The sequence below is a fragment of the Somniosus microcephalus genome, unplaced genomic scaffold (genome assembly GCF_052327205.1).
Source record: "Somniosus microcephalus isolate GS21.2 unplaced genomic scaffold, FLI_Smic_1.0 unresolved_chr9, whole genome shotgun sequence".
In the NCBI taxonomy this organism is placed as follows: domain Eukaryota; kingdom Metazoa; phylum Chordata; class Chondrichthyes; order Squaliformes; family Somniosidae; genus Somniosus; species Somniosus microcephalus.
The window spans coordinates 1,273,076-1,300,936 of record NW_028225187.1 but is presented as its reverse complement, the minus strand read 5'-3'; the positions used below and the strand labels follow the sequence as shown (position 1 = coordinate 1,300,936).

Below are 27,861 nucleotides of genomic sequence, written 5' to 3'. Positions count from 1 at the left end.
CCATCTCCAGGCCCAGTGTGTATCTGAGACAATGGGACTCTCTCTGACCTTTCTCCCCAGTCCATCTCCAGGACCAGTGTGTATCTGAGTCAATGGGACTCTCGGACCTTTCTCCCCAGTCCATCTCCAGGGCCAGTGTGTATCTGAGTCAATGGGACTCTCTCTGACCTTTCTCCCCAGTCCATCTCCAGGACCAGTGTGTATCTGAGTCAATGGGACTCTCTCTGACCTTTCTCCCCAGTCCATCTCCAGGACCAGTGTGTATCTGAGTAAATGGGACTCTCTCTGACCTTTCTCCCCAGTCCATCTCCAGGACCAATGTGTATCTGAGTCAATGGGACTCTCTCTGACCTTTCTCCCCAGTCCATCTCCAGGGCCAGTGTGTATCTGAGTCAATGGGACTCTCTCTGACCTTTCTCCCCAGTCCATCTCCAGGACCAGTGTGTATCTGAGTAAATGGGACTCTCTCTGACCTTTCTCCCCAATCCATCTCCAGGACCAGTGTGTATCTGAGTCAATGGGACTCTCTGACCTTTCTCCCCGGTCCATCTCCAGGACCAGTGTGTATCTGAGTCAATGGGACTCTCTGAGCTTTCTCCACAGTCCATCTCCAGGACTAGTGTGTATCTGAGTCAATGGGACTCTCTGACCTTTCTCCCCAGTCCATCTCCAGGACCAGTGTGTATCTGAATCAATGGGACTCTCTCTGACCTTTCTCCCCAGTCCATCTCCAGGACCAGTGTGTATCTGAGTCAATGGGACTCTCTCTGACCTTTCTCCCCAGTCCATCTCCAGCACCAGTGTGTATCTGAGTCAATGGGACTCTCTGACCTTTCTCCCCAGTCCATCTCCAGGACCAGTGTGTATCTGAGTCAATGGGACTCTCTCTGACCTTTCTCCCCAGTCCATCTCCAGGACCAGTGTGTATCTGAGTCTTTGGGACTCTCTCTGACCTTCCTCCCCAGTCCATCTCCAGGACCAGTGTTTATCTGAGTCAATGGGACTCTCTCTGACCTTTCTCCCCAGTCCATCTCCAGGACCAGTGTGTATCTGAGTCAATGGGACTCTCTCTGGCCTTTCTCCCCAGTCCATCTCCAGGACCAGTGTGTATCTGAGTCAATGGGACTCTGACCTTTCTCCCCAGCCCATCTCCTGGTCCAGTGTGTATCTGAGTCAATGGGACTCTCTGACCTTTCTCCCCAGTCCATCTCCAGGACCAGTGTGTATCTGAGTCAATGAGACTCTCTCTGACCTTTCTCCCCAGTCCACCTCCAGGACCAGTGTGTATCTGAGTCAATGGGACTCTCTCTGACCTTTCTCCCCAGTCCATCTCCAGGACCAGTGTGTATCTGAGTCAATCGGGCTCTCTCTGACCTTTCTCCCCAGTCCATCTCCAGGCCCAGTGTGTATCTGAGTCAATGGGACTCTCTCTGACCTTTCTCCCCAGTCCATCTCCAGGACCAGTGTGTATCTGAGTCAATGGGACTCTCTCTGACCTTTCTCTCCAGTCCATCTCCAGGGCCAGTGTGTATCTGAGTCAATGGGACTCTCTCTGACCTTTCTCCCCAGTCCATCTCCAGGACCAGTGTGTATCTGAGTCAATGGGCCTCTCTCTGACCTTTCTCCCCAGTCCATCTCCAGGACCAGTGTGTATCTGAGTCAATGGGACTCTCTCTGACCTTTCTCCCCAGTCCATCTCCAGGACCAGTGTGTATCTGAGTCAATGGGTCTCTCTCTGACCTTTCTCCCCAGTCCATCTCCAGGACCAGTGTGTATCTGAGTCAATGGGACTCTCTGACCTTTCTCCCCAGTCCATCTCCAGGACCAGTGTGTATCTGAGTCAATGGGACTCTCTGACCTTTCTCCCCAGTCCATCTCCAGGACCAGTGTGTATCTGAGTCAATGGGACTCTCTGACCTTTCTCCCCAGTCCATCTCCAGGACCAGTGTGTATCTGAGTCAATGGGACTCTCTCTGACCTTTCTCCCCAGTCCATCTCCAGGACCAGTGTGTATCTGAGTCAATGGAATTCTCTCTGACCTTTCTCCCCAGTCCATCTCCAGGACCAGTGTGTATCTGAGTCAATGGGACTCTCTGACCTTTCTCCCCAGTCTATCTCCAGGACCAGTGTGTATCTGAGTCAATGGGACTCTCTCTGAACTTTCTCCCCAGTCCATCTCCAGGACCAGTGTGTATCTGAGTCAATGGGGCTCTCTCTGACCTTTCTCCCCAGTCCATCTCCAGGGCCAGTGTGTATCTGAGTCAATGGGACTCTCTCTGAACTTTCTCCCCAGTCCATCTCCAGGACCAGTGTGTATCTGAGTCAATGGGACTCTCTGACCTTTCTCCCCAGTCTATCTCCAGGACCAGTGTGTATCTGAGTCAATGAGACTCTCTCTGACCTTTCTCCCCAGTCTATCTCCAGGACCAGTGTGTATCTGAGTCAATGGGACTCTCTCTGACCTTTCTCCCCAGTCCATCTCCAGGACCAGTGTGTATCTGAGTCAATGGGACTCTCTGACCTTTCTCCCCAGTCCATCTCCAGGACCAGTGTGTATCTGAGTCAATGGGACTCTCTCTGACCTTTCTCGCCAGTCCATCTCCAGGACCAGTGTGTATCTGAGTCAATGGGACTCTCTGACCTTTCTCCCCAGTCCATCTCCAGGACCAGTGTGTATCTGAGTCAATGGGACTCTCTCTGACCTTTCTCCCCAGTCCATCTCCAGGACCAGTGTGTATCTGAGTCAATGGGACCCTCTCTGACCTTTCTCCCCAGTCCATCTCCAGGACCAGTGTGTATCTGAGTCAATGGGACACTCTCTGACCTTTCTCCCCAGTCTATCTCCTGGACCAGTGTGTATCTGAGTCAATGGGACTCTCTCGGACCGTTCTCCCCAGTCCATCTCCAGGACCAGTGAGTATCTGAGTCAATGGGACTCTCTCTGACCTTTCTCCCCAGTCCATCTCCAGGACCAGTGTGTATCTGAGTCAATGGGACTCTCTCTGACCTTTCTCCCCAGTCCATCTCCAGGACCAGTGAGTATCTGAGTCAATGGGACTCTCTCTGACCTTTCTCCCCAGTCCATCTCCAGGACCAGTGTGTATCTGAGTCAATGGAACTATCTAACCTTTCTCCCCAGTCCATCTCCAGGACCAGTGTGTATCTGAGTCAATGGGACTCTCTCTGACCTTTCTCCCCAGTCCATCTCCAGGACCAGTGTGTATCTGAGTCAATGGGACTCTCTGACCTTTCTCCCCGGTCCATCTCCAGGACCAGTGTGCATCTGAGTCAATGGGACTCTCTCTGACCTTTCTCCCCAGTCCATCTCCAGGACCAGTGTGTATCTGAGTCAATGGGACTCTCTGACCTTTCTCCCCAGTCTATCTCCAGGACCAGTGTGTGTCTGAGTCAATGGGACTCTCTCTGACCATTCTCCCCAGTCCATCTCCAGGACCAGTGTGTATCTGAGTCAATGGGTCTCTCTCTGACCTTTCTCCCCAGTCCATCTCCAGGACCAGTGTGTATCTGAGTCAATGGGACTCTCTCTGACCTTTCTCCCCGGTCCATTTCCAGGACCAGTGTGTATCTGAGTCAATGGGACTCTCTCTGACCTTTCTCCCCAGTCCATCTCCAGGACCAGTGTGTATCTGAGTCAATGGGACTCTCTCTGACCTTTCTCCCCAGTCTATCTCCAGGACCAGTGTGTATCTGAGTCAATGGGACTCTCTGACCTTTCTCCCCAGTCCATCTCCAGGACCAGTGTGTATCTGAGTCAATGGGACTCTCTGACCTTTCTCCCCAGTCCATCTCCAGGACCAGTGTGTATCTGAGTCAATGGGACTCTCTCTGACCTTTCTCCCCAGTCCATCTCCAGGACCAGTGTGTATCTGACTCAATGGGACTCTCTCTGACCTTTCTCCCCAGTCCATCTCCAGGACCAGTGTGTATCTGAGTCAATGGGACTCTCTGACCTTTCTCCCCAGTCCATCTCCAGGACCAGTGTGTATCTGAGTCAATGGGACTCTCTCTGACCTTTCTCCGCAGTCCATCTCCAGGACCAGTGTGTATCTGAGTCAATGGGACTCTCTGACCTTTCTCCCCAGTCCGTCTCCAGGACAAGTGTGTATCTGAGTCAATGGGACTCTCTCTGACCTTTCTCCCCAGTCCATCTCCAGGACCAGTGTGTATCTGAGTCAATGGGACTCTCTAACCTTTCTCCCCAGTCCATCTCCAGGACCAGTGTGTATCTGAGTCAATGGGACTCTCTCCGTCCTTTCTCCCCAGTCCATCTCCAGGACCAGTGTGTATCTGAGTCAATGGGACTCTCTCTGACCTTTCTCCCCAGTCCATCTCCAGGACCAGTGTGTATCTGAGTCAATGGGACTCTCTCTGACCTTTCTCCCCAGTCTATCTCCAGGACCAGTGTGTATCTGAGTCAATGGGACTCTCTGACCTTTCTCCCCAGTCCATCTCCAGGACCAGTGTGTATCTGAGTCAATGGGACTCTCTCTGACCTTTCTCCCCAGTCCATCTCCAGGACCAGTGTGTATCTGAGTCAATGGGACTCCCTCTGACCTTTCTCCCCAGTCCATCTCCAGGACCAGTGTGTATCTGAGTCAATGGGACTCTCTCTGACCTTTCTCCCCAGTCCATCTCCAGGACCAGTGTGTATCTGAGTCAATGGGACTCTCTCTGACCTTTCTCCCCAGTCCATCTCCAGGACCAGTGTGTATCTGAGTCAATGGGACTCTCTCTGACCTTTCTCCCCAGTCCATCTCCAGGACCAGTGTGTATCTGAGTCAATGGGACTCTCTCTGACCTTTCTCCCCAGTCCATCTCCAGGACCAGTGTGTATCTGAGTCAATGGGACTCTCTGACCTTTCTCCCCAGTCCATCTCCAGGACCAGTGTGTATCTGAGTCAATGGGACTCTCTCTGACCTTTCTCCCCAGTCCATCTCCAGGACCAGTGTGTATCTGAGTCAATGGGACTCTCTCTGACCTTTCTCCCCAGTCCATCTCCAGGACCAGTGTGTATCTGAGTCAATGGGACTCTCTCTGACCTTTCTCTCCAGTCTATCTCCAGGACCAGTGTGTATCTGAGTCAATGTGACTCTCTCTGACCTTTCTCCCCAGTCCATCTCCAGGACCAGTGTGTATCTGAGTCAATGGGTCTCTCTCTGACCTTTCTCCCCAGTCCATCTCCAGGACCAGTGTGTATCTGAGTCAATGGGACTCTCTCTGACCTTTCTCCCCAATCCATCTCCAGGACCAGTGTGTATCTGAGTCAATGGGACTCTCTGACCTTTCTCCCCAGTCCATCCCCAGGACCAGTGTGTATCTGAGTCAATGGGACTCTCTCTGACCTTTCTCCCCGGTCCATCTCCAGGACCAGTGTGTATCTGAGTCAATGGGACTCTCTCTGACCTTTCTCCCCAGTCCATCTCCAGGACCAGTGTGTATCTGAGTCAATGGGACTCTCTGACCTTTCTCCCCAGTCCATCTCCAGGACCAGTGTGTATCTGAGTCAATGGGACTCTCTCTGACCTTTCTCCCCAGTCCATCTCCAGGACCAGTGTGTATCTGAGTCAATGGGACTCTCTCTGACCTTTCTCCCCAGTCCATCTCCAGGACCAGTGTGTATCTGAGTCAATGGGACTCTCTCTGACCTTTCTCCCCAGTCCATCTCCAGGACCAGTGTGTATCTGAGTCAATGGGACTCTCTCTGACCTTTCTCCCCAGTCCATCTCCAGGACCAGTGTGTATCTAAGTCAATGGGACTCTCTCTGACCTTTCTCCCCAGTCCATCTCCAGGACCAGTGTGTATCTGAGTCAATGGGACTCTCTCTGACCTTTCTCCGCAGTCCATCTCCAGGACCAGTGTGTATCTGAGTCAATGGGGCTCTCTCTGACCTTTCTCCCCAGTCCATCTCCAGGGCCAGTGTGTATCTGAGTCAATGGGACTCTCTCTGACCTTTCTCCCCAGTCCATCTCCAGGACCAGTGTGTATCTGAGTCAATGGGACTCTCTCTGACCTTTCTCCCCAGTCTATCTCCAGGACCAGTGTGTATCTGAGTCAATGGGACTCTCTCTGACCTTTCTCCCCAATCCATCCCCAGGACCAGTGTGTATCTGAGTCAATGGGACTCTCTCTGACCTTTCTCCCCAGTCCATCTCCAGGAGCAGTGTGTATCTGAGTCAATGGGACTCTCTGACCTTTCCCCCCAGTCCATCTCCAGGACCAGTGTGTATCTGAGTCAATGGGACTCTCTGACCTTTCTCACCAGTCCATCTCCAGCACCAGTGTGTATCTGAGTCAATGGGACTCTCTCTGACCTTTCTCCCCAGTCTATCTCCAGGACCAGTGTGTATCTGAGTCAATGGGACTCTCTGACCTTTCTCCCCAGTCCATCTCCAGGACCAGTGTGTATCTGAGTCAATGGGACTCTCTCTGACCTTTCTCCCCAGTCCATCTCCGGGACCAGTGTGTATCTGAGTCAATGGGACTCTATCTGACCTTTCTCCCCGGTCCATCTCCAGGACCAGTGTGTATCTGAGTCAATGGGACTCTCTGACCTTTCTCCCCAGTCCATCTCCAGGACCAGTGTGTATCTGAGTCAATGGGTCTCTCTGACCTTTCTCCCCAGTCTGTCTCCAGGACCAGTGTGTATCTGAGTCAATGGAACTCTCTCTGACCTTTCGCCCCAGTCTATCTCCGGGACCAGTGTGTATCGGAGTCAATGGGACTCTCTCTGACCTTTCTCCCCAGTCCATCTCCAGGACCAGTGTGTATCTGACTCAATGGGACTCTCTGACCTTTCTCCCCAGTCCATCTCCAGGACCAGTGTGTATCTGAGTCAATGGGACTCTCTCTGACCTTTCTCCCCAGTCCATCTCCAGGACCAGTGTGTATCTGAGTCAATGGGACTCTCTCTGACCTTTCTCCCCAGTCCATCTCCAGGACCAGTGTGTATCTGAGTCAATGGGACTCTCTCTGACCTTTCTCCCCAGTCCATCTCCAGGACCAGTGTGTACCTGAGTCAATGGGACTCTCTCTGACCTTTCTCCCCAGTCCATCTCCAGGACCAGTGTGTATCTGAGTCAATGGGACTCTCTCTGACCTTTCTCCCCAGTCCATCTCCAGGACCAGTGTGTATCTGAGTCAATGGGACTCTCTGACCTTTCTCCCCAGTCCATCTCCAGGACCAGTGTGTATCTGAGTCAATGGGACTCTCTCTGACCTTTCTCCCCAGTCCATCTCCAGGGCCAGTGTGTATCTGAGTCAATGGGACTCTCTCTGACCTTTCTCCCCAATCCATCTCCAGGACCAGTGTGTAACTGAGTCAATGGGACTCTCTGACCTTTCTCCCCAGTCCATCTCCAGGACCAGTGTGTATCTGAGTCAATGGGACTCTCTCTGACCTTTCTCCCCAGTCTATCTCCAGGACCAGTGTGTATCTGAGTCAATGAGACTCTCTCTGACCTTTCTCCCCAGTCCATCTCCAGGCCCAGTGTGTATCTGAGTCAATGGGACTCTCTCTGACCTTTCTCCCCTGTCCATCTCCAGGACCAGTGTGTATCTGAGTCAATGGGACTCTCTCTGACCTTTCTCCCCAGTCCATCTCCAGGACCAGTGTGTATCTGAGTCAATGGGACTCTCTCTGACCTTTCTCCCCAGTCTATCTCCAGGACCAGTGTGTATCTGAGTCAATGGGACTCTCTCTGACCTTTCTCCCCAGTCCATCTCCAGGACCAGTGTGTATCTGAGTCAATGGGACTCTCTCTGACCTTTCTCCCCAGTCCATCTCCAGGACCAGTGTGTATCTGGGTCAATGGGACTCTCTCTGACCTTTCTCCCCAGTCCATCTCCAGGACCAGTGTGTATCTGAGTCACTGGGACTCTCTGACCTTTCTCCCCAGTCTATCTCCAGGACCAGTGTGTATCTGAGTCAATGGGACTCTCTTACCTTTCTCCCCAGTCCATCTCCAGGACCAGTGTGTATCTGAGTCAATGGGACTCTCTTACCTTTCTCCCCAGTTGATCTCTGGAAGCTCTTTGAATCGGAAGTGTTCTCTCCGATTGGTGTTCTGACAATCCTGTGCTGGTTCACCGGCTGTTGTTCCTCAGTCTGCAGTCTCTGTTTCCTTCCAGCTTCCTCAATCACTCCATCAGTCACCGGGAGATCTAATTGTGGCAGGTCAGAAAATTAGAATATTGATTGAAAGCATGAAATGATGTAATTTAGACTTTTTATCTGCTTACTAAAAATTCAATTTTAAGGCCGAGTATTTGTTTGATTTTGTCCCTTTCCTCAGATCCCCAGTTACGGGGCTGTGTGTTTAGTTTGGGGATTTTCCTCAGATCCCCAGTTGTGGGGCTGTGTGTTTAGTTTGGAGATTTTCCTCAGATCCCCAGTTGCGGGGCTGTGTGTTTAGTTTGGAGATTTTCCTCAGATCCCCAGTTGCGGGGCTGTGTGTTTAGTTTGGAGATTTTCCTCAGATCCCCAGTTACGGGGCTGTGTGTTTAGTTTGGAGATTTTCCTCAGATCCCCAGTTGCGGGGCTGTGTGTTTGGTTTGGAGATTTTCCTCAGATCCCCAGTTGCGGGGCTGTGTGTTTAGTTTGGAGATTTTCCTCAGATCCCCAGTTGCGGGGCTGTGTGTTTAGTTTGGAGATTTTCCTCAGATCCCCAGTTGCGAGGCTGTGTGTTTAGTTTGGAGATTTTCCTCAGTTCCCCAGTTACGGGGCTGTGTGTTTAGTTTGGAGATTTTCCTCAGATCCCCAGTTGCGGGGCTGTGTGTTTAGTTTGGAGATTTTCCTCAGATCCCCAGTTGCGGGGCTGTGTGTTTAGTTTGGAGATTTTCCTCAGATCCCCAGTTACGGGGCTGTGTGTTTAGTTTGGAGATTTTCCTCAGATCCCCAGTTGCGGGGCTGTGTGTTTGGTTTGGAGATTTTCCTCAGATCCCCAGTTGCGGGGCTGTGTGTTTAGTTTGGAGATTTTCCTCAGAACCCCAGTTGCGGGGCTGTGTGTTTAGTTTGGAGATTTTCCTCAGATCCCCAGTTGCGGGGCTGTGTGTTTAGTTTGGAGATTTTCCTCAGATCCCCAGTTGCGGGGCTGTGTGTTTAGTTTGGAGATTTTCCTCAGATCCCCAGTTGCGGGGCTGTGTGTTTAGTTTGGAGATTTTCCTCAGATCCCCAGTTCCGGGGCTGTGTGTTTAGTTTGGAGATTTTGCTCAGATCCCCAGTTCTGGGGCTGTGTGTTTAGTTTGGAGATTTTGCTCAGATCCCCAGTTGCGGGGCTGTGTGTTTAGTTTGGAGATTTTCCTCAGATCCCCAGTTGCGGGGCTGTGTGTTTAGTTTGGAGATTTTGCTCACAGTAAATTTCCGGCCTCCTGAGACTCCCCCATTCTCACTGCTCTGGGCGGAAATGCACCATTTTCTGTCCCAACTGCCAATGAACCCACCGCGCCCTCCACCCCCGGACCAGCCCCTGTATTGTGAGTCGGTTCAGCTCATTCCCCAGGACCTGATGAACCCACCGTGCCCTCCACCCCCGGACCAGCCCCTGTATTGTGAGTCGGTTCAGCTCATTCCCCGGGACCTGTGAACCCACCGCGCCCTCCACCCCCGGACCAGCCCCTGTATTGTGAGCCAGATCAGCTCATTCCCCGGGACCTGATGAACCCACCGCCCCCTCCACCCCCGGACCAGCCCCTGTATTGTGAGTCGGTTCAGCTCATTCCCCAGGACCTGATGAACCCACCGCCCCCTCCACCCCCGGACCAGCCCCTGTATTGTGAGTCGGTTCAGCTCATTCCCCGGGACCTGATGAACCCACCGCCCCCTCCACCCCCGGACCAGCCCCTGTATTGTGAGTCGGTTCAGCTCATTCCCCGGGACCTGATGAACCCACCGCCCCCTCCACCCCCGGACCAGCCCCTGTATTGTGAGCTGGTTCAGCTCATTCCCCGGGACCTGATGAACCCACCGCCCCCTCCACCCCCGGACCAGCCCCTGTATTGAGAGTCGGTTCAGCTCATTCCCCAGGACCTGATGAACCCACCGCGCCCTCCACCCCCGGACCAGCCCCTGTATTGTGAGTCAGTTCAGCTCATTCCCCGGGACCTGATGAACCCACCACGCCCTCCACCCCCGGACCAGCCCCTGTATTGTGAGTCGGTTCAGCTCATTCCCCGGGACCTGATGAACCCACCGCGCCCTCCACCCCCGGACCAGCCCCTGTATTGTGAGCTGGTTCAGCTCATTCCCCGGGACCTGATGAACCCACCGCCCCCTCCACCCCCGGACCAGCCCCTGTATTGTGAGTCGATTCAGCTCATTCCCCAGGACCTGATGAACCCACCGCGCCCTCCACCCCCGGACCAGCCCCTGTATTGTGAGTCGGTTCAGCTCATTCCCCGGGACCTGATGAACCCACCGCCCCCTCCACCCTCGGACCAGCCCCTGTATTGTGAGTCGGTTCAGCTCATTCCCCGGGACCTGATGAACCCACCGCCCCCTCCACCCCCGGACCAGCCCCTGTATTGTGAGTCGGTTCAGCTCATTCCCCGGGACCTGATGAACCCACCGCCCCCTCCACCCCTGGACCAGCCCCTGTATTGTGAGTCGGTACAGCTCATTCCCCGGGACCTGATGAACCCACCGCCCCCTCCACCCCCGGACCAGCCCCTGTATTGTGAGTCGGTTCAGCTCATTCCCCGGGACCTGATGAACCCACCGCGCCCTCCACCCCCGGACCAGCCCCTGTATTGTGAGTCGGTTCAGCTCATTCCCCAGGACCTGATGAACCCACCGCCCCCTCCACCCTCGGACCAGCCCCTGTATTGTGAGTCGGTTCAGCTCATTCCCCGGGACCTGATGCTGACAGGAATCTCCCCTCCATTACAAACCAGTTCTGTTGCACTTTACCCTCCCTCCCTGTGATATAAATCATTAGAACTGAGACTTCCTCTTTCTCACTCCTGTAGACGGAAATGCGCCATTTTCTCTGCTGAGTTACTAACCAGCGCTGTGACCCTCCCTCCCTCGCTGTGATCTAAACTCAGGGCTGAGCATCCGCTGTCGGGCCGGGTGTTGAATGGAGCGGAGTTCCCTCAGTCACAGAGCGCCAGCCTAGCTCCAAGTTGAAGTTTAAGCGTCATTGTTCAGGACTCACCCACCAGAGGAAATAGTTTCTCTATCTATCCTGTCAACTCCTTTAATCATCTTAAACACCGCAGTTAGATCACCCCTTGATCTTCTATATTCAAGGGAATAGAAGCCTAATCTTTGCAACCTGTCCTGATAATTGAAGCATTTTAGCTCAGGTATCATCCGATGAATCGACGCTACATCCCCTCCAAGGCCAACATCTCTCTCCTGAGGGGCGGTGCCCAGAACTGAACAACATGTGGAACAATATTCACTTCTCAAAAATATAATGAGACAGAGTTTATCAAATTTAAAAAGAACCATTACTAAACCATGGCAACAGGAAGTCTTACCAATTATATGTATCCACATACCCTACTGCTCAGAAACAACAGGTTCCTACTCCTGGACTGCCGAGTACATGGACAGTTTACACTGAATGTTTCTCGGTCTTTCAGATATAAATTGGAGCCAAGACCTCTTGTACTGAGATCTGACAGATTGTTACCCTGGCAATAGAGGAAATCACTCAACGACAATAACTGAAAACGGAAATAACAAAACCAGCATCACATGTTCGGAGTTTAGTGAAGAACATTAACCCTGAACATTCAGCCAGTGTTTCTAACCATGAAGCTGCGATTCCAATAACGGATTTTTTACACCACCAGGCCTGACACTGCGGGTTCACTGAATCCACTGCCAGTTCCAGCTGTACAGAACATTAAGCAGTGCCACATCTACAGAAATACATCAATAAAATAGTCACATTGTTGGAGATACACCCTGTGACCGTTGAAAATCAGATTGTCGTAAACCATCTAAATCTGTTACTGTTATCGAATGGTCTGTATCCATACACCTGGATCATGGGACCAACAAGAAACTTTTTCTGACAACACAAAATAATTTTACTAATCATTAAAATATAAGATTTACGTATCATTTTATCAGTTTTTACTAAAACGATAATCATTTAATTCAACTGCCATCGTGAAATTCAGAAATAGATTTACTGATAGAAAATAACTCAGTAAATCCAGCGTCCAGTTCAGAATTGTAATTCACAACATGGTGCAGTTTGTCACGGAGTGCAGCTTGGAACAGAAACATAGAAGATAGGAGCAGGAGTAGGCCATTCGGCCCCTCGAGCCTGCTCCACCATTCAATGAGATCATGGCTGATCATCCAAATTCAGCACCCGGTCCCTGCCTTCTCCCCATATCCCTTGATCCCTTTAGCCTTAAGAAATATATCCAACTCCTTCTTGAATATATTTAATGAATTGGCCTCTACTGCCTTCTGTGGTAGAGAATTCCACAGGTTCACCACTCTCTGGGTGAAGAAATGCCTCATCTCTGTCCGAAATGGCTTACCCCTTATCCTTAGACTGTGACCCCTGGTTCTGGACTCCCCGGCCATCAGGAACATCCTTCCTGCATCTAGTCTGTCTAGTCCTGTTAGAATTTTACAAGTTTCAATGAGATCCCCTCTCATTCTTCTAAACTCCAGCGAGTATTAGCCCAATCGACCCAATCTCTCCTCATATGTCATTCCTGCCATCATAAGAACATAAGTAGGAGCAGGAGTAGGAGCAGGAGTAGGCCATACGGCCCCTCGGGCCTGCTCCGCCATTCAATAGGATCATGGCTGATCCGAATCTAGACTCACGTCCACTTCCCTGCCCGCTCCCCGTAACCCCTAATTCCCTTATCTGCCAGGAAACTGTCTATCTCCATTTTAAATTTATATAAAGTCGCAGCTTCCACAGCTCTCTGGGGTAGCAAATTCCATAGATTTACTACCCTGAGTGAAGAAGTTTCTCCTCATCTCAGTTTTGAAAGGGCAGCCCCTTATTCTTAGATTATGCCCCCTAGTTCTAGTCTCACCCATCAGTGGAAACGTCCTCACCGTATCCACCCGATCAAGCCCCCTCACAATCTTATATGTTTCGATAAGATCACCTCTCATTCTTCTGAACTCCAATGAGTAGAGTCCCAACCAACTCAACCTTTCCTCATACGTCAACCCCCTCATCTCCGGAATCAGCTGAGTGAACCTTCTCTGAACAGCCTCGAGAGCAAGTGTATCTTTTCTTAAATATGGAAACCAAAACTGCACGCAGTATTCCAGGTGTGGCCTCACCAATACCCTGATCCCAGGCATCAGTCTGGTGAATCTTCGCTGCACTCCCTCCATGGCAATAACATCCTTCCTCAGATAAGGTGACGAAAACTGCACACAATACTCAAGGTGTGGTCTCACCAAGGCCCTGTACAACTGCAGCAAGACATCCTTGTTCCTGTACTCGAACCCTCTCGCTACGAAGGCCAACATATCATTTGCCTTCTTCACCGCCTGCTGCACCTGCATGCTTACCTTCAGCGACTGGTGCACAAGGACACCCAGGTCTCGTTGCACTTCCCCTTCTCCCAATCTATTACCGTTCAGATAATAATCTGCCTTCCTGTTTTTGCCACCGAAGTGGATAACCTCGCATTTATCCACATTAGACTGCATCTGCCATGCTTCTGCCCAATCACCCAACCTGTCCAAATCATACTGGACTTTCTCAGCATCCTCCTCACAGCACACACGCCCACCCAGCTTTGTGTCGTCTGCAAACTTGGAGATATTACATCTAGTTCCCTCGTCTAGATCATTTATATATATTGTGAATAGCTGGGGTCCGAGGACCGATCCCTGCGGTACCCCACTAGTCACTGCCTGCCACTCAGAAAAAGACCCATTTATTCCAACTCTTTGCTTCCTGTCTGCCAACCAGTTCTCTATCCAAGTCAGTACCTTGCCCCTAAGCCCATGTGCCTTAACTTTACATGCTCATCTCTTATGCGGGACCTTATCGAAAGCCTTCTGAAAGTCCAAATACGCCACATCCACTGGTTCTCCGTTACCTATTTTACCAGTTACATCCTCAAAAAATTCCAGTAGATTAGTCAAGCACGATTTACCTTTTGTAAATCCATGTTTTCCAAGTGCTCTGCTATGACATCTTTTATAATGGACTCTAGCATTTTCCCCACTACCGATGTCAGGCTTATCGGTCTGTAATTCCCCGTTTTCTATCTACCACCTTTGGTGAATAGTGGGGTAACATTAGCTACCCTCCAATCCATGGGAACTGTTCGAGTCTATCGAATTTTGGAAGATGACCAGCAATGCATCTACTATTTCTCGGGCCACTTCCTTAAGTACCCTAGGATGTAAAGTATCAGGCATTGGGGATATATCAGCCTTCAATCCCGTCAATTTCCCTACAAATACTGATTTCTTTCAGTTCCTCCCTCTCATTAGACCCTATGTTCCCCGACATCTCTGGGAGGTTATTTGTGTCCTGCTTTGTGAAGACAGAACCAAAGTATGTATTTAATTGGTCAGCCATTTCTTTGTTCCCCATTATAGATTTCCCTGATTCTGACTGCAAGGGACCTACACTTGACTTCACCAAACTTTCTCTTCACATATCTATAGAAGATTTTACAGTCAGTTTATATGTTCCCTGCAAGCAAACTCTCATACTCTATTTTCCCCCTCTTAATTAATCCCTTTGTCCTCCTTTGCTGAATCCTAAACTGCTCCCAAACCTCAGGTTTGCTGCTTTTTCAGGCCAATTTGTATGTCCTCTCCTTGGATCTTATGCTATCCCTAATTTCCCTTGTTAGCCATGGTTGTGTCAACTTTTTTGTTTTATTTTTATGTCAAACAGGGATGAACAAATTCTGTAGTTCATCCATGCGATCTTTGAATGTTTGCCATTGCCTATCCACCATCAACCCTTTGAGTAACATTACCCAATCAATCCTACCCAACTCATGCCTCATACCATCATAGTTTCCTTTACTTAAATTCAGGACCCTAGTCTGAGTCAACTACTTCACTCTCCATCTTAATGAAGAATTCTATCATATTATGATCGCTCCGACCCAAGGGGCCTCGCACAACAAGATTGCTAATTAATCCTCTCATTACATAATACCCAGTCTAAGATGGCCTGATCTCTAGTTGGTTCATCGACATATTGGTCCAGGAAACCATCCCGTAAACACTCCAGGAATTCCTCCTCCACAGTATTGTTACTAATTTGGTTAGCCCAATCTATATGTAGATTAAAGTCACCCATGATGACTGCTGTGCCCTTATTGCACGCTTCTTTAATTTCCCTTTTAATGCCATCCCCAACCTCCGCATTACTGTTTGGAGGTCTATATGAGACTCCCACTGACGTTTTCTGCCCCTTGGTATTTCTCAGCTCTACCCATACAGATTCCACATCATCAGAGCTAATATCCTTCCTTACCATTGTGTTAATTCCTCTTTAACCAGCAATGCTACCCCACCTCCTTTTCCTTTTTGCTTATCTTTCCTGAATATTGAATACCCCTGGATGTTGAGTTCCCAGCCTTGGTCACTCTGGAGCCATGTTTCCGTATCGTGAGCCGGTTCAGCTCATTCCCCGGGACCTGATGAACCCACCGTGCCCTCCACCCCTGGACCAGCCCTTGTATTGTGAGCCAGTTCAGCTCATTCCCCGGGACCTGTGAACCCACCGCGCCCTCCACCCCCGGACCAGCCCCTGTATTGTGAGCCAGTTCAGCTCATTCCCCGGGACCTGATGAACCCACCGTGCCCTCCACCCCCGGACCAGCCACTGTATTGTGAGTCGGTTCAGCTCATTCCCCGGGACCTGATGAACCCGCCGCCCCCTCCACCCCCGGACCAGCCCCTGTATTGTGAGTCGGTTCAGCTCATTCCCCGGGACCTGATGAACCCACCGCCCCCTCCACCCTCGGACCAGCCCCTGTATTGTGAGTCGGTTCAGCTCATTCCCCGGGACCTGATGAACCCACCGCCCCCTCCACCCCCGGACCAGCCCCTGTATTGTGAGTCGGTTCAGCTCATTCCCCGGGACCTGATGAACCCACCGCCCCCTCCACCCCCGGACCAGCCCCTGTATTGTGAGTCGGTTCAGCTCATTCCCCGGGACCTGATGAACCCACCGAGCCCTCCACCCCCGGACCAGCCCCTGTATTGTGAGTCGGTTCAGCTCATTCCCCGGGACCTGATGAACCCACCGCGCCCTCCACCCCCGGACCAGCCCCTGTATTGTGAGTCGGTTCAGCTCATTCCCCGGGACCTGATGAACCCACCGCCCCCTCCACCCCTGGACCAGCCCCTGTATTGTGAGTCGGTTCAGCTCATTCCCCAAGACCTGATGAACCCACCGCCCCCTCCACCCCCGGACCAGCCCCTGTATTGTGAGTCGGTTCAGCTCATTCCCCGGGACCTGATGAACCCACCGCCCCCTCCACCCCCGGACCAGCCCCTGTATTGTGAGTCGGTTCAGCTCATTCCCCGGGACCTGATGAACCCACCGCCCCCTTCACCCCCAGACCAGCCCCTGTATTGTGAGTCGGTTCAGCTCATTCCCCAGGACCTGATGAACCCACCGCCCCCTCCACCCCCGGACCAGCCCCTGTATTGTGAGTCGGTTCAGCTCATTCCCCGGGACCTGATGAACCCACCGCCCCCTCCACCCCCGGACCAGCCCCTGTATTGTGAGTCGTTTCAGCTCATTCCCCAGGACCTGATGAACCCACCGTGCCCTCCACCCCCGGACCAGCCCCTGTATTGTGAGTCGGTTCAGCTCATTCCCCGGGACCTGATGAACCCACCGCCCCCTCCACCCCCGGACCAGCCCCTGTATTGTGAGTCGGTTCAACTCATTCCCTGGGACCTGATGAACCCACCATCCCCTCCACCCCCGGACCAGCCCCTGTATTGTGAGTCGGTTCAGCTCATTCCCCGGGACCTGATGAACCCACCGCCCCCTCCACCCCCGGACCAGCCCCTGTATTGTGAGTCGGTTCAGCTCATTCCCCGGGACCTGATGAACCCACCGCCCCCTCCACCCCCGGACCAGCCCCTGTATTGTGAGTCGGTTCAGCTCATTCCCCGGGACCTGATGAACCCACCGCCCCCTCCACCCCCGGACCAGCCCCTGTATTGTGAGTCGGTTCAGCTCATTCCCCGGGACCTGATGAACCCACCGTACCCTCCACCCCCGGACCAGCCCCTGTATTGTGAGTCGGTTCAGCTCATTCCCCGGGACCTGATGAACCCACCGTGCCCTCCACCCCCGGACCAGCCCCTGTATTGTGAGTCGGTTCAGCTCATTCCCCGGGACCTGATGAACCCACCGCCCCCTCCACCCCCGGACCAGCCCCTGTATTGTGAGTCGGTTCAGCTCATTCCCCGGGACCTGATGAACCCACCGCCCCCTCCACCCCCGGACCAGCCCCTGTATTGTGAGTCGGTTCAGCTCATTCCCCGGGACCTGATGAACCCACCGCGCCCTCCACCCCCGGACCAGCCCCTGTATTGTGAGTCGGTTCAGCTCATTCCCCGGGACCTGATGAACCCACCGTGCCCTCCACCCACGGACCAGCCCCTGTATTGTGAGTCGGTTCAGCTCATTCCCCAGGACCTGATGAACCCACCGCCCCCTCCACCCCCGGACCAGCCCCTGTATTGTGAGTCGGTTCAGCTCATTCCCCGGGACCTGATGAACCCACCGCCCCCTCCACCCCCGGACCAGCCCCTGTATTGTGAGTCGGTTCAGCTCATTCCCCGGGACCTGATGAACCCACCGTGCCCTCCACCCCCGGACCAGCCCCTGTATTGAGAGTCGGTTCAGCTCATTCCCCGGGACCTGATGAACCCACCGCCCCCTCCACCCCCGGACCAGCCCCTGTATTGTGAGTCGGTTCAGCTCATTCCCCAGGACCTGATGAACCCACCGCGCCCTCCACCCCCGGACCAGCCCCTGTATTGTGAGTCGGTTCAGCTCATTCCCCGGGACCTGATGAACCCACCGCCCCCTCCACCCCCGGACCAGCCCCTGTATTGTGAGTCGGTTCAGCTCATTCCCCGGGACCTGATGAACCCACCACACCCTCCACCCCCGGACCAGCCCCTGTATTGTGAGCCGGTTCAGCTCATTCCCCGGGACCTGATGAACCCACCACGCCCTCCACCCCCGGACCAGCCCCTGTATTGTGAGTCGGTTCAGCTCATTCCCCGGGACCTGATGAACCCACCGTGCCCTCGACCCCCGGACCAGCCCCTGTATTGTGAGTCGGTTCAGCTCATTCCCCGGGACCTGATGAACCCACCGCCCCCTCCACCCCCGGACCAGCCCCTGTATTGTGAGCCGGTTCAGCTCATTCCCCGGGACCTGATGAACCCACCGTGCCCTCCACCCCCGGACCAGCCCCTGTATTGTGAGTCGGTTCAGCTCATTCCCCGGGACCTGATGAACCCACCGCCCCCTCCACCCCCGGACCAGCCCCTGTATTGTGAGTCAGTTCAGCTCATTCCCCGGGACCTGATGAACCCACCGTGCCCCCTCCACCCCCGGACCAGCCCCTGTATTGTGAGTCGGTTCAGCTCATTCCCCGGGACCTGATGAACCCACCGCCCCCTCCACCCCCGGACCAGCCCCTGTATTGTGAGTCGGTTCAGCTCATTCCCCGGGACCTGATGAACCCACCGCCCCCTCCACCCCCGGACCAGCTCCTGTATTGTGAGTCGGTTCAGCTCATTCCCCGGGACCTGATGAACCCACCGTGCCCTCCACCCCCGGACCAGCCCGTGTATTGTGAGTCGGTTCAGCTCATTCCCCGGGACCTGATGAACCCACCACGCCCTCCACCCCCGGACCAGCCCGTGTATTGTGAGTCGGTTCAGCTCATTCCCCGGGACCTGATGAACCCACCGCCCCCTCCACCCCCGGACCAGCCCCTGTATTGTGAGTCGGTTCAGCTCATTCCCCAGGACCTGATGAACCCACCGTGCCCTCCACCCCCGGACCAGCCCCTGTATTGTGAGTCGGTTCAGCTCATTCCCCGGGACCTGATGAACCCACCGCCCCCTCCACCCCCGGACCAGCCCCTGTATTGTGAGTCGGTTCAGCTCATTCCCCGGGACCTGATGAACCCACCGCCCCCTCCACCCCCGGACCAGCCCCTGTATTGTGAGTCGGTTCAGCTCATTCCCCGGGACCTGATGAACCCACCGCGCCCTCCACCCCCGGACCAGCCCCTGTATTGAGAGTCGGTTCAGCTCATTCCCCAGGACCTGATGAACCCACCGTGCCCTCCACCCCCGGACCAGCCCCTGTATTGTGAGTCGGTTCAGCTCATTCCCCAGGACCTGATGAACCCACCGCGCCCTCCACCCCCGGACCAGCCCCTGTATTGTGAGTCGGTTCAGCTCATTCCCCGGGACCTGATGAACCCACCGTGTCCTCCACCCCCGGACCAGCCCCTGTATTGTGAGTCGGTTCAGCTCATTCCCCGGGACCTGATGAACCCACCGCCCCCTCCACCCCCGGACCAGCCCCTGTATTGTGAGTCGGTTCAGCTCATTCCCCGGGACCTGATGAACCCACCGCGCCCTCCACCCCCGGACCAGCCCCTGTATTGTGAGTCGGTTCAGCTCATTCCCCGGGACCTGATGAACCCACCGTGCCCTCCACCCCCGGACCAGCCCCTGTATTGTGAGTCGGTTCAGCTCATTCCCCGGGACCTGATGAACCCACCGCGCCCTCCACCCCCGGACCAGCCCCTGTATTGTGAGTCGCTTCAGCTCATTCCCCGGGACCCGATGAACCCACCGCCCCCTCCACCCCCGGACCAGCCCCTGTATTGTGAGTCGGTTCAGCTCATTCCCCGGGACCTGATGAACCCAGCGAGACCTCCACCCCCGGACCAGCCCCTGTATTGTGAGTCGGTTCAGCTCATTCCCCGGGACCTGATGAACCCACCGCCCCCTCCACCCCTGGACCAGCCCCTGTATTGTGCGTCGGTTCAGCTCATTCCCCGGGACCTGACGCTGACAGGAATCTCCCCTCCATTACAAACCGGTTCTGTTGCACTTTACCATCCCTCCCTGTGATATAAATCATTAGAACTGAGACTTCCGCTTTCTCACTCCTGTAGACGGGAATGCGCCATTTTATCTGCTGAGTTACGAACCAGCGCTGTGACCCTCCCTCCCTCGCTGTGATCTAAACTCGGGGCTGAGCATCCGCTGTCGGGCTGTGTGCTGAATGGAGCGGAGTTCCCTCAGTCACAGAGCGCCAGCCTAGCTCCAAGTTGAAGTTTAAGCCTCATTGTTCAGGACCCCCCCCCACCCCCCACCACCACCAGAGGAACAATAGTTTCTCTATCTATCCTGCCAACTTCTTTAATCATCTTAAACACCTCAATTACATCGTCCCCTGATCTTCTATATTCAAGGGTATACAAGCCTAGTCTTTGCAACCTGTCCTCATAATTGAGCCATTTTAGCTCAGGTATCATCCGATGAATCCCCTCTGCATCCCCTCCAAAACCAACAACTCTCTCCTGAGGGGCAGTGCCCAGACTGAACAACATGTGGAACAATATTCACTACTCAAAAATATAAGGAGACAGAGTTTATCAAATTTAAAAAGAACCATTACTAAACCATGGCAACAGGAAGACTTACCAATTATATGTATCTACATACCCTACTGCTCAGAACCAACAGGTTCCTACTCCTGGACTGCCGAGTACATGGACAGTTTACACTGAATGTTTCACAGTCTTTCAGATATAAATTGGAGCCAAGGCCTCTGGTACTGAGATCTGACAGATTGTTACCCTGACAATAGAGGAAATCACTCACCGACAATAACTGAAAACGGAAATAACAAAACCAGCATCACATGTTCGGAGTTTAGTGAAGAACATTGACCCTGAACATTCAGCCAGTGTTTCTAACCAAGAAGCTGCGATTCCAATAACGGATTTTTTACACCACCAGACCTGACACTGCGGGTTTACTGAATCCACCGCCAGTTCCAGCTGTACAGGACATTAAGCAGCGCCACATCTACAGAAATACATCAATAAAATAGTCACATTGTTGGAGATACACCCTGTGACCGCTGAAAAATCAGATTGTCTTAAACTATCTAAATCTGTTACTGTTATGGAATGGTCTGTATCCATACACCTGGATCATGGGACCAACAAGAAACTTTTTCTGACAACACAAAATAATTTTACTAATTAAAATATAAGATTTACGTATCATTTTATCAGTTTTTACTAAAACGATAATCATTTAATTCAACTACCATCGTGAAATTCAGAAATAGATTTACTGATAGAAAATGCTCAGTAAATCCAGCGTCCAGTTCAGAATTGTAATTCACAACATGGTGCAGTTTGTCAGAGTGCAGCTTGGAACAGAAACATAGAAGATAGGAGCAGGAGTTGGCCATTCGACCCCTCGAGCCTGCTCCGCCATTCAATGAGATCATGGCTGATCATCCAAACTCAGTACCCTGTCCCTGCCTTCTCCCCATATCCCTTGATCCCTTTAGCCTTAAGAAATATATCTAACTCCTTCTTGAATATATTTTATGAATTGGCCTCTACTGCCTTCTGTGGTAGAAAATTCCACAGGTTCACCACTCTCTGGGTGAAGAAATTCCTCATCAGTCCTAAATGTCTTACCCCTTATCCTTAGACTGTGACCCCTGGTTCTGGACTCCCCGACCATCGGGAACATCCTTCCTGCATCTAGTCTGTCTAGTCCTGTTAGAATTTTACAAGTTTCAATGAGATCCCCTCTCATTCTTCTAAACTCCAGCGAGTATAAGCCCAATCGACCCAATCTCTCCTCATACGTCATTCCTGCATTCATAAGAACATAAGTAGGATCAGGAGTAGGAGCAGGAGTAGGCCATACGGCCCCTCGGGCCTGCTCCGCCATTCAATAGGATCATGGCTGATCTGAATCTAGACTCACGTCCACTTCCCTGCCCTCTCCCCGTAACCCCTAATTCCCTTATCTGCAAGGAAAATGTCTATCTCCATTTTAAATTTATTTAATGTCGCAGCTTCCGCAGCTCTCTGGGGCAGCAAATTCCATAGATTTACTACCCTGAGTGATGAAGTTTCTCCTCATCTCAGTTTTGAAAGGGCAGCCCCTTATTCTTAGATTATGCCCCCTAGTTCTAGTCTCACCCATCAGTGGAAACATCCTCACCGCATCCACCCGATCAAGCCCCCTCACAATCTTATATGTTTCGATAAGATCGCCTCTTATTCTTCTGAACTCCAATGAGTAGAATCCCAACCTACTCAACCTTTCCTCATACGTCAACCCCCTCATCTCCGGAATCAACCGAGTGAACCTTCTCTGAACCGCCTCGAGAGCAAGTATATCTTTTCTTAAATATGGAAACCAAAACTGCACGCAGTATTCCAGGTGTGGCCTCACCAATACCCTGATCCCAGGCATCAGTCTGGTGAATCTTCGCTGCACTCCCTCCATGGCAAGAACATCCTTCCTCAGATAAGGTGACAAAAACTGCACACAATACTCCAGATTTGGTCTCACCAAGGCCCTGTACAACTGCAGCAAGACATCCTTGTTCCTGTACTCGAACCCTCTCGCTACGAAGGCCAACATATCATTTGCCTTCTTCACCGCCTGCTGCACCTGCATGCTTACCTTCAGCGACTGGTGCACAAGAACACCCAGGTCTCGTTGCACTTCCCCTTCTCCCAACCTATTACCGTTCAGATAATAATCTGCCTTCCTGTTTTTGCCACCGAAGTGGATAACCTCACATTTATCCACATTATACTGCATCTGCCATGCTTCTGCCCAATCACCCAACCTGTCCAAATCATACTGGAGTTTCTCAGCATCCTCCTCACAGCACACACGCCCACCCAGCTTTGTGTCGTCTGCAAACTTGGAGATATTACATCTAGTTCCCTCGTCTAGATCATTTATATATATTGTGAATAGCTGGGGTCCGAGGACCGATCCCTGCAGTACCCCACTAGTCACTGCCTGCCACTCAGAAAAAGACCCATTTATTCCAACTCTTTGCTTCCTGTCTGCCAACCAGTTCTCTATCCAAGTCAGTACCTTGCCCCTAAGCCCATGTGCCTTAACTTTACACGCTCATCTCTTATGCGGGACCTTATCGAAAGCCTTCTGAAAGTCCAAATACACCACATCCACTGGTTCTCCGTTACCTATTTTACCAGTTACATCCTCAAAAAATTCCAATAGATTAGTCCTTTTGTAAATCCATGTTTTCCAAGTGCTCTGCTATTACATCTTTTATAATGGACTCTAGCATTTTCCCCACTACCGATGTCAGGCTTATCGGTCTGTAATTCCCCGTTTTCTATCTACCACCTTTGGTGAATAGTGGGGTAACATTAGCTACCCTCCAATCCATGGGAACTGTTCGAGTCTATCGAATTTTGGATGATGACCAGCAATGCATCTACTATTTCTCGGGCCACTTCCTTACGTAACTGAGGATGTAAATTATCAGGCCCTGGGGATTTATCGGCCTTCAATCCCATCAATTTCCCTACAAATACTGAATTCTTTCAGTTCCTCCCTCTCATTAGACCCTATGTTCCCCGACATCTCTGGGGAGGTTATTTGTGTCCTGCTTTGTGAAGACAGAACCAAAATCTGTATTTAATTGGTCTGCCATTTCTTTGTTCCCCATTATAGATTTCCCTGATTCTGACTGCAAGGGACCTACACTTGACTTCACCAAACTTTTTCTCTTAACATATCTATAGAAGATTTTACAGTCAAGTTTCTATGTTCCCTGCAAGCTTACTCTCATACTCTATTTTCCCCCTCTTAATTAATCCCTTTGTCCTCCTTTGCTGAATCCTAAACTGCTCCCAAACTTCAGGTTTGCAGCTTTTTCTGGCCAATTTATATGTCCTCTCCTTGGATCTTATGCTATCCCTAATTTCCCTCGTTAGACATGGTTGAGTCAACTTTTTTGTTTTAATTTTATGTCAAACACGGATGAACAAATTCTGTAGCTCATCCATGCAATCTTTGAATGTTTGCCATTGCCTATCCACCATCAACCCTTTGAGTAACATTACCCAATCAATCCTACCCAACTCGTGCCTCATACCATCATAGTTTCCTTTACTTAAATTCAGGACCCTAGTCTGAATCAACTACTTCACTCTCCATCTTAATGAAGAATTCTTCATATTATGATCGCTCCGACCCAAGGGGCCTCGCACAACAAGATTGCTAATTAATCCTCTCATTACATAATACCCAGTCTAAGATGGCCTGATCTCTAGTTGGTTCCTCGACATATTGGTCCAGGAAACCATCCCGTAAACACTCCAGGAATTCCTCCTCCACAGTATTGTTACTAATTTGGTTAGCCCAATCTATATGTAGATTAAAGTCACCCATGACGACTGCTGTGCCCTTATTGCAAGCTTCTTTAATTTCCCTTGTAATGCCATCCCCAACCTCCGCATTACTGTTGCGGTCCATATGAGACTCCCACTGACGTTTTCTGCCCCTTGGTATTTCTCAGCTCTACCCATACAGATTCCACATCATCAGAGCTAATATCCTTCCTTACCATTGTGTTAATCCCTCTTTAACCAGCAATGCTACCCCACCTCCTTTTCCTTTTTGCTTATCTTTCCTGAATATTGAATACACCTGGATGTTGAGTTCCCAGCCTTGGTCACTCTGGAGCCATGTTTCCGTATTGTGAGCCAGTTCAGCTCATTCCCCGGGACCTGATGAACCCACCGCCCCCTCCACCCCCGGACCAGCCCCTGTATTGTGAGTCGGTTCAGCTCATTCCCCGGGACCTGATGAACCCACCGCTCCCTCCACCCCCGGACCAGCCCCTGTATTGTGAGTCAGTTCAGCTCATTCCCCGGGACCTGATGAACCCACCGCCCCCTCCACCCCCGGACCAGCCCCTGTATTGTGAGTCGGTTCAGCTCATTCCCCAGGACCTGATGAACCCACCGCGCCCTCCACCCCCGGACCAGCCCCTGTATTGTGAGTCGGTTCAGCTCATTCCCCGGGACCTGATGAACCCACCGCGCCCTCCACCCCCAGACCAGCCCCTGTATTGAGAGTCGGTTCAGCTCATTCCCCGGGACCTGATGAACCCACCGCGCCCTCCACCCCCGGAGCAGCCCCTGTATTGTGAGTCGGTTCAGCTCATTCCCCAGGACCTGATGAACCCACCGTGCCCTCCACCCCCGGACCAGCCCCTGTATTGTGAGTCGGTTCAGCTCATTCCCCGGGACCTGATGAACCCACCGCGCCCTCCACCCCCGGACCAGCCCCTGTATTGTGAGTCGGTTCAGCTCATTCCCCGGGACCTGATGAACCCACCGCCCCCTCCACCCCCGGACCAGCCCCTGTATTGTGAGTCGGTTCAGCTCATTCCCCGGGACCTGATGAACCCACCGCGCCCTCCACCCCCGGACCAGCCCCTGTATTGTGAGTCGGTTCAGCTCATTCCCCGGGCCCTGATGAACCCACCGCCCCCTCCACCCCCGGACCAGCCCCTGTATTGTGAGTCGGTTCAGCTCATTCCCCGGGACCTGATGAACCCACCGCCCCCTCCACCCCCGGACCAGCCCCTGTATTGTGAGTCGGTTGAGCTCATTCCCCAGGACCTGATGAACCCACCGCGCCCTCCACCCCCGGACCAGCCGCTGTATTGTGAGTCAGTTCAGCTCATTCCCCGGGACCTGATGAACCCACCGCCCCCTCCACCCCCGGACCAGCCCCTGTATTGTGAGTCAGTTCAGCTCATTCCCCGGGACCTGATGAACCCACCGTGCCCTCCACCCCCGGACCAGCCCCTGTATTGTGAGCTGGTTCAGCTCATTCCCCGGGACCTGACGCTGACAGGAATCTCCCCTCCATTACAAACCGGTTCTGTTGCACTTTACCATCCCTCCCTGTGATATAAATCATTAGAACTGAGACTTCCGCTTTCTCACTCCTGTAGACGGAAATGCGCCATTTTCTCTTCTGAATTACGAACCAGCGCTGTGGCCCTCCCTCCCTCGCTGTGATCTAAACTCGGGGCTGAGCAGCCGCTGTCGGGCCGGGTGCTGAAAGGAGCGGAGTTCCCTCAGTCACAGAGCGCCAGCCTAGCTCCAAGTTGAAGTTTAAGCCTCATTGTTCAGGACTCCCCCCCCCCCCCACCACCAGAGGAACAATAGTTTCTCTATCTATCCTGCCAACTTCTTTAATCATCTTAAACACCTCAATTAGATCGTCCCCTGATCTTCTATATTGAAGGGTATACAAGCCTAGTCTTTGCAACCTGTCCTCATAATTGAACCATTTTAGCTCAGGTATCATCCGATGAATCCCCTCTGCATCCCCTCCAAAACCAACAACTCTCTCCTGAGGGGCGGTGCCCAGACTGAACAACATGTGGAACAATATTCACTACTCAAAAATATAAGGAGACAGAGTTTATCAAATTTAAAAAGAACCATTACTAAACCATGGCAACAGGAAGTCTTACCAATTATATGTATCTACATACCCTACTGCTCAGAACCAACAGGTTCCTACTCCTGGACTGCCGAGTACATGGACAGTTTACACTGAATGTTTCACGGTCTTTCAGATATAAAAGGAGCCAAGGCCTCTGGTACTGAGATCTGACAGATTGTTACCCTGACAATAGAGGAAATCACTCACCGAAAATAACTGAAAACGGAAATAACAAAACCAGCATCACATGTTCGGAGTTTAGTGAAGAACATTAACCCTGAACATTCAGCCAGTGTTTCTAACCATGAAGCTGCGATTCCAATAACGGATTTTTTACACCACCAGACCTGACACTGCGGGTTTACTGAATCCACCGCCAGTTCCAGCTGTACAGAACATTAAGCAGCGCCACATCTACAGAAATACATCAATAAAATAGTCACATTGTTGGAGATACACCCTGTGACCGCTGAAAAATCAGATTGTCTTAAACTATCTAAATCTGTTACTGTTATGGAATGGTCTGTATCCATACACCTGGATCATGGGACCAACAAGAAACTTTTTCTGACAACACAAAATAATTTTACTAATTAAAATATAAGATTTACGTATCATTTTATCAGTTTTTACTAAAACGATAATCATTTAATTCAACTACCATCGTGAAATTCAGAAATAGATTTACTGATAGAAAATGCTCAGTAAATCCAGTGTCCAGTTCAGAATTGTAATTCACAACATGGTGCAGTTTGTCAGAGTGCAGCTTGGAACAGAAACATAGAAGATAGGAGCAGGAGTAGGCCATTCGGCCCCTCGAGCCTGCTCCGCCATTCAATGAGATCATGGCTGATCATCCAAATTCAGCACCCGGTCCCTGCCTTCTCCCCATATCCCTTGATCGCTTTAGCCTTAAGAAATATATCCAACTCCTTCTTGAATATATTTTATGAATTGGCCTCCACCGCCCTCTGTGGTAGAAAATTCCAGATTCACCACTCTCTGGGTGAAGAAATTCCTCCTCATCAGTCCTAAATGGCTTACTCCTTATCCTTAGACTGTGACCCCTGGTTCTGGACTCCCCGACCATCGGGAACATCCTTCCTGCATCTAGTCTGTCTAGTCCTGTTAGAATTTTACAAGTTTCAATGAGATCCCCTCTCATTCTTCTAAACTCCAGCGAGTATAAGCCCAATCGACCCAATCTCTCCTCATACGTCATTCCTGCATTCATAAGAACATAAGTAGGATCAGGAGTAGGAGCAGGAGTAGGCCATACGGCCCCTCGGGCCTGCTCCGCCATTCAATAGGATC

At 51.8% G+C, this 27,861-nt stretch overlaps 1 protein-coding gene across 1 annotated transcript in view; it reads right to left on the bottom strand.

The window, feature by feature from the left end:
* The window catches only part of LOC147084208 (NACHT, LRR and PYD domains-containing protein 3-like), a 228,913-nt gene extending 217,273 nt beyond the window's left edge, over positions 1-11,640 (bottom strand). Inside the window, exons 1-2 of the mRNA XM_085979466.1 lie at positions 11,502-11,640; positions 8,025-8,183 (exon numbers count right to left, since the gene is read on the bottom strand). Coding sequence (XP_085835592.1) covers positions 8,025-8,183; positions 11,502-11,520 — 178 coding nt within the window. The 5' untranslated portion in view covers positions 11,521-11,640. The remainder of the gene's footprint in view (positions 1-8,024; positions 8,184-11,501) is intronic.
* Between the last annotated feature and the right edge of the window lie 16,221 nt (positions 11,641-27,861).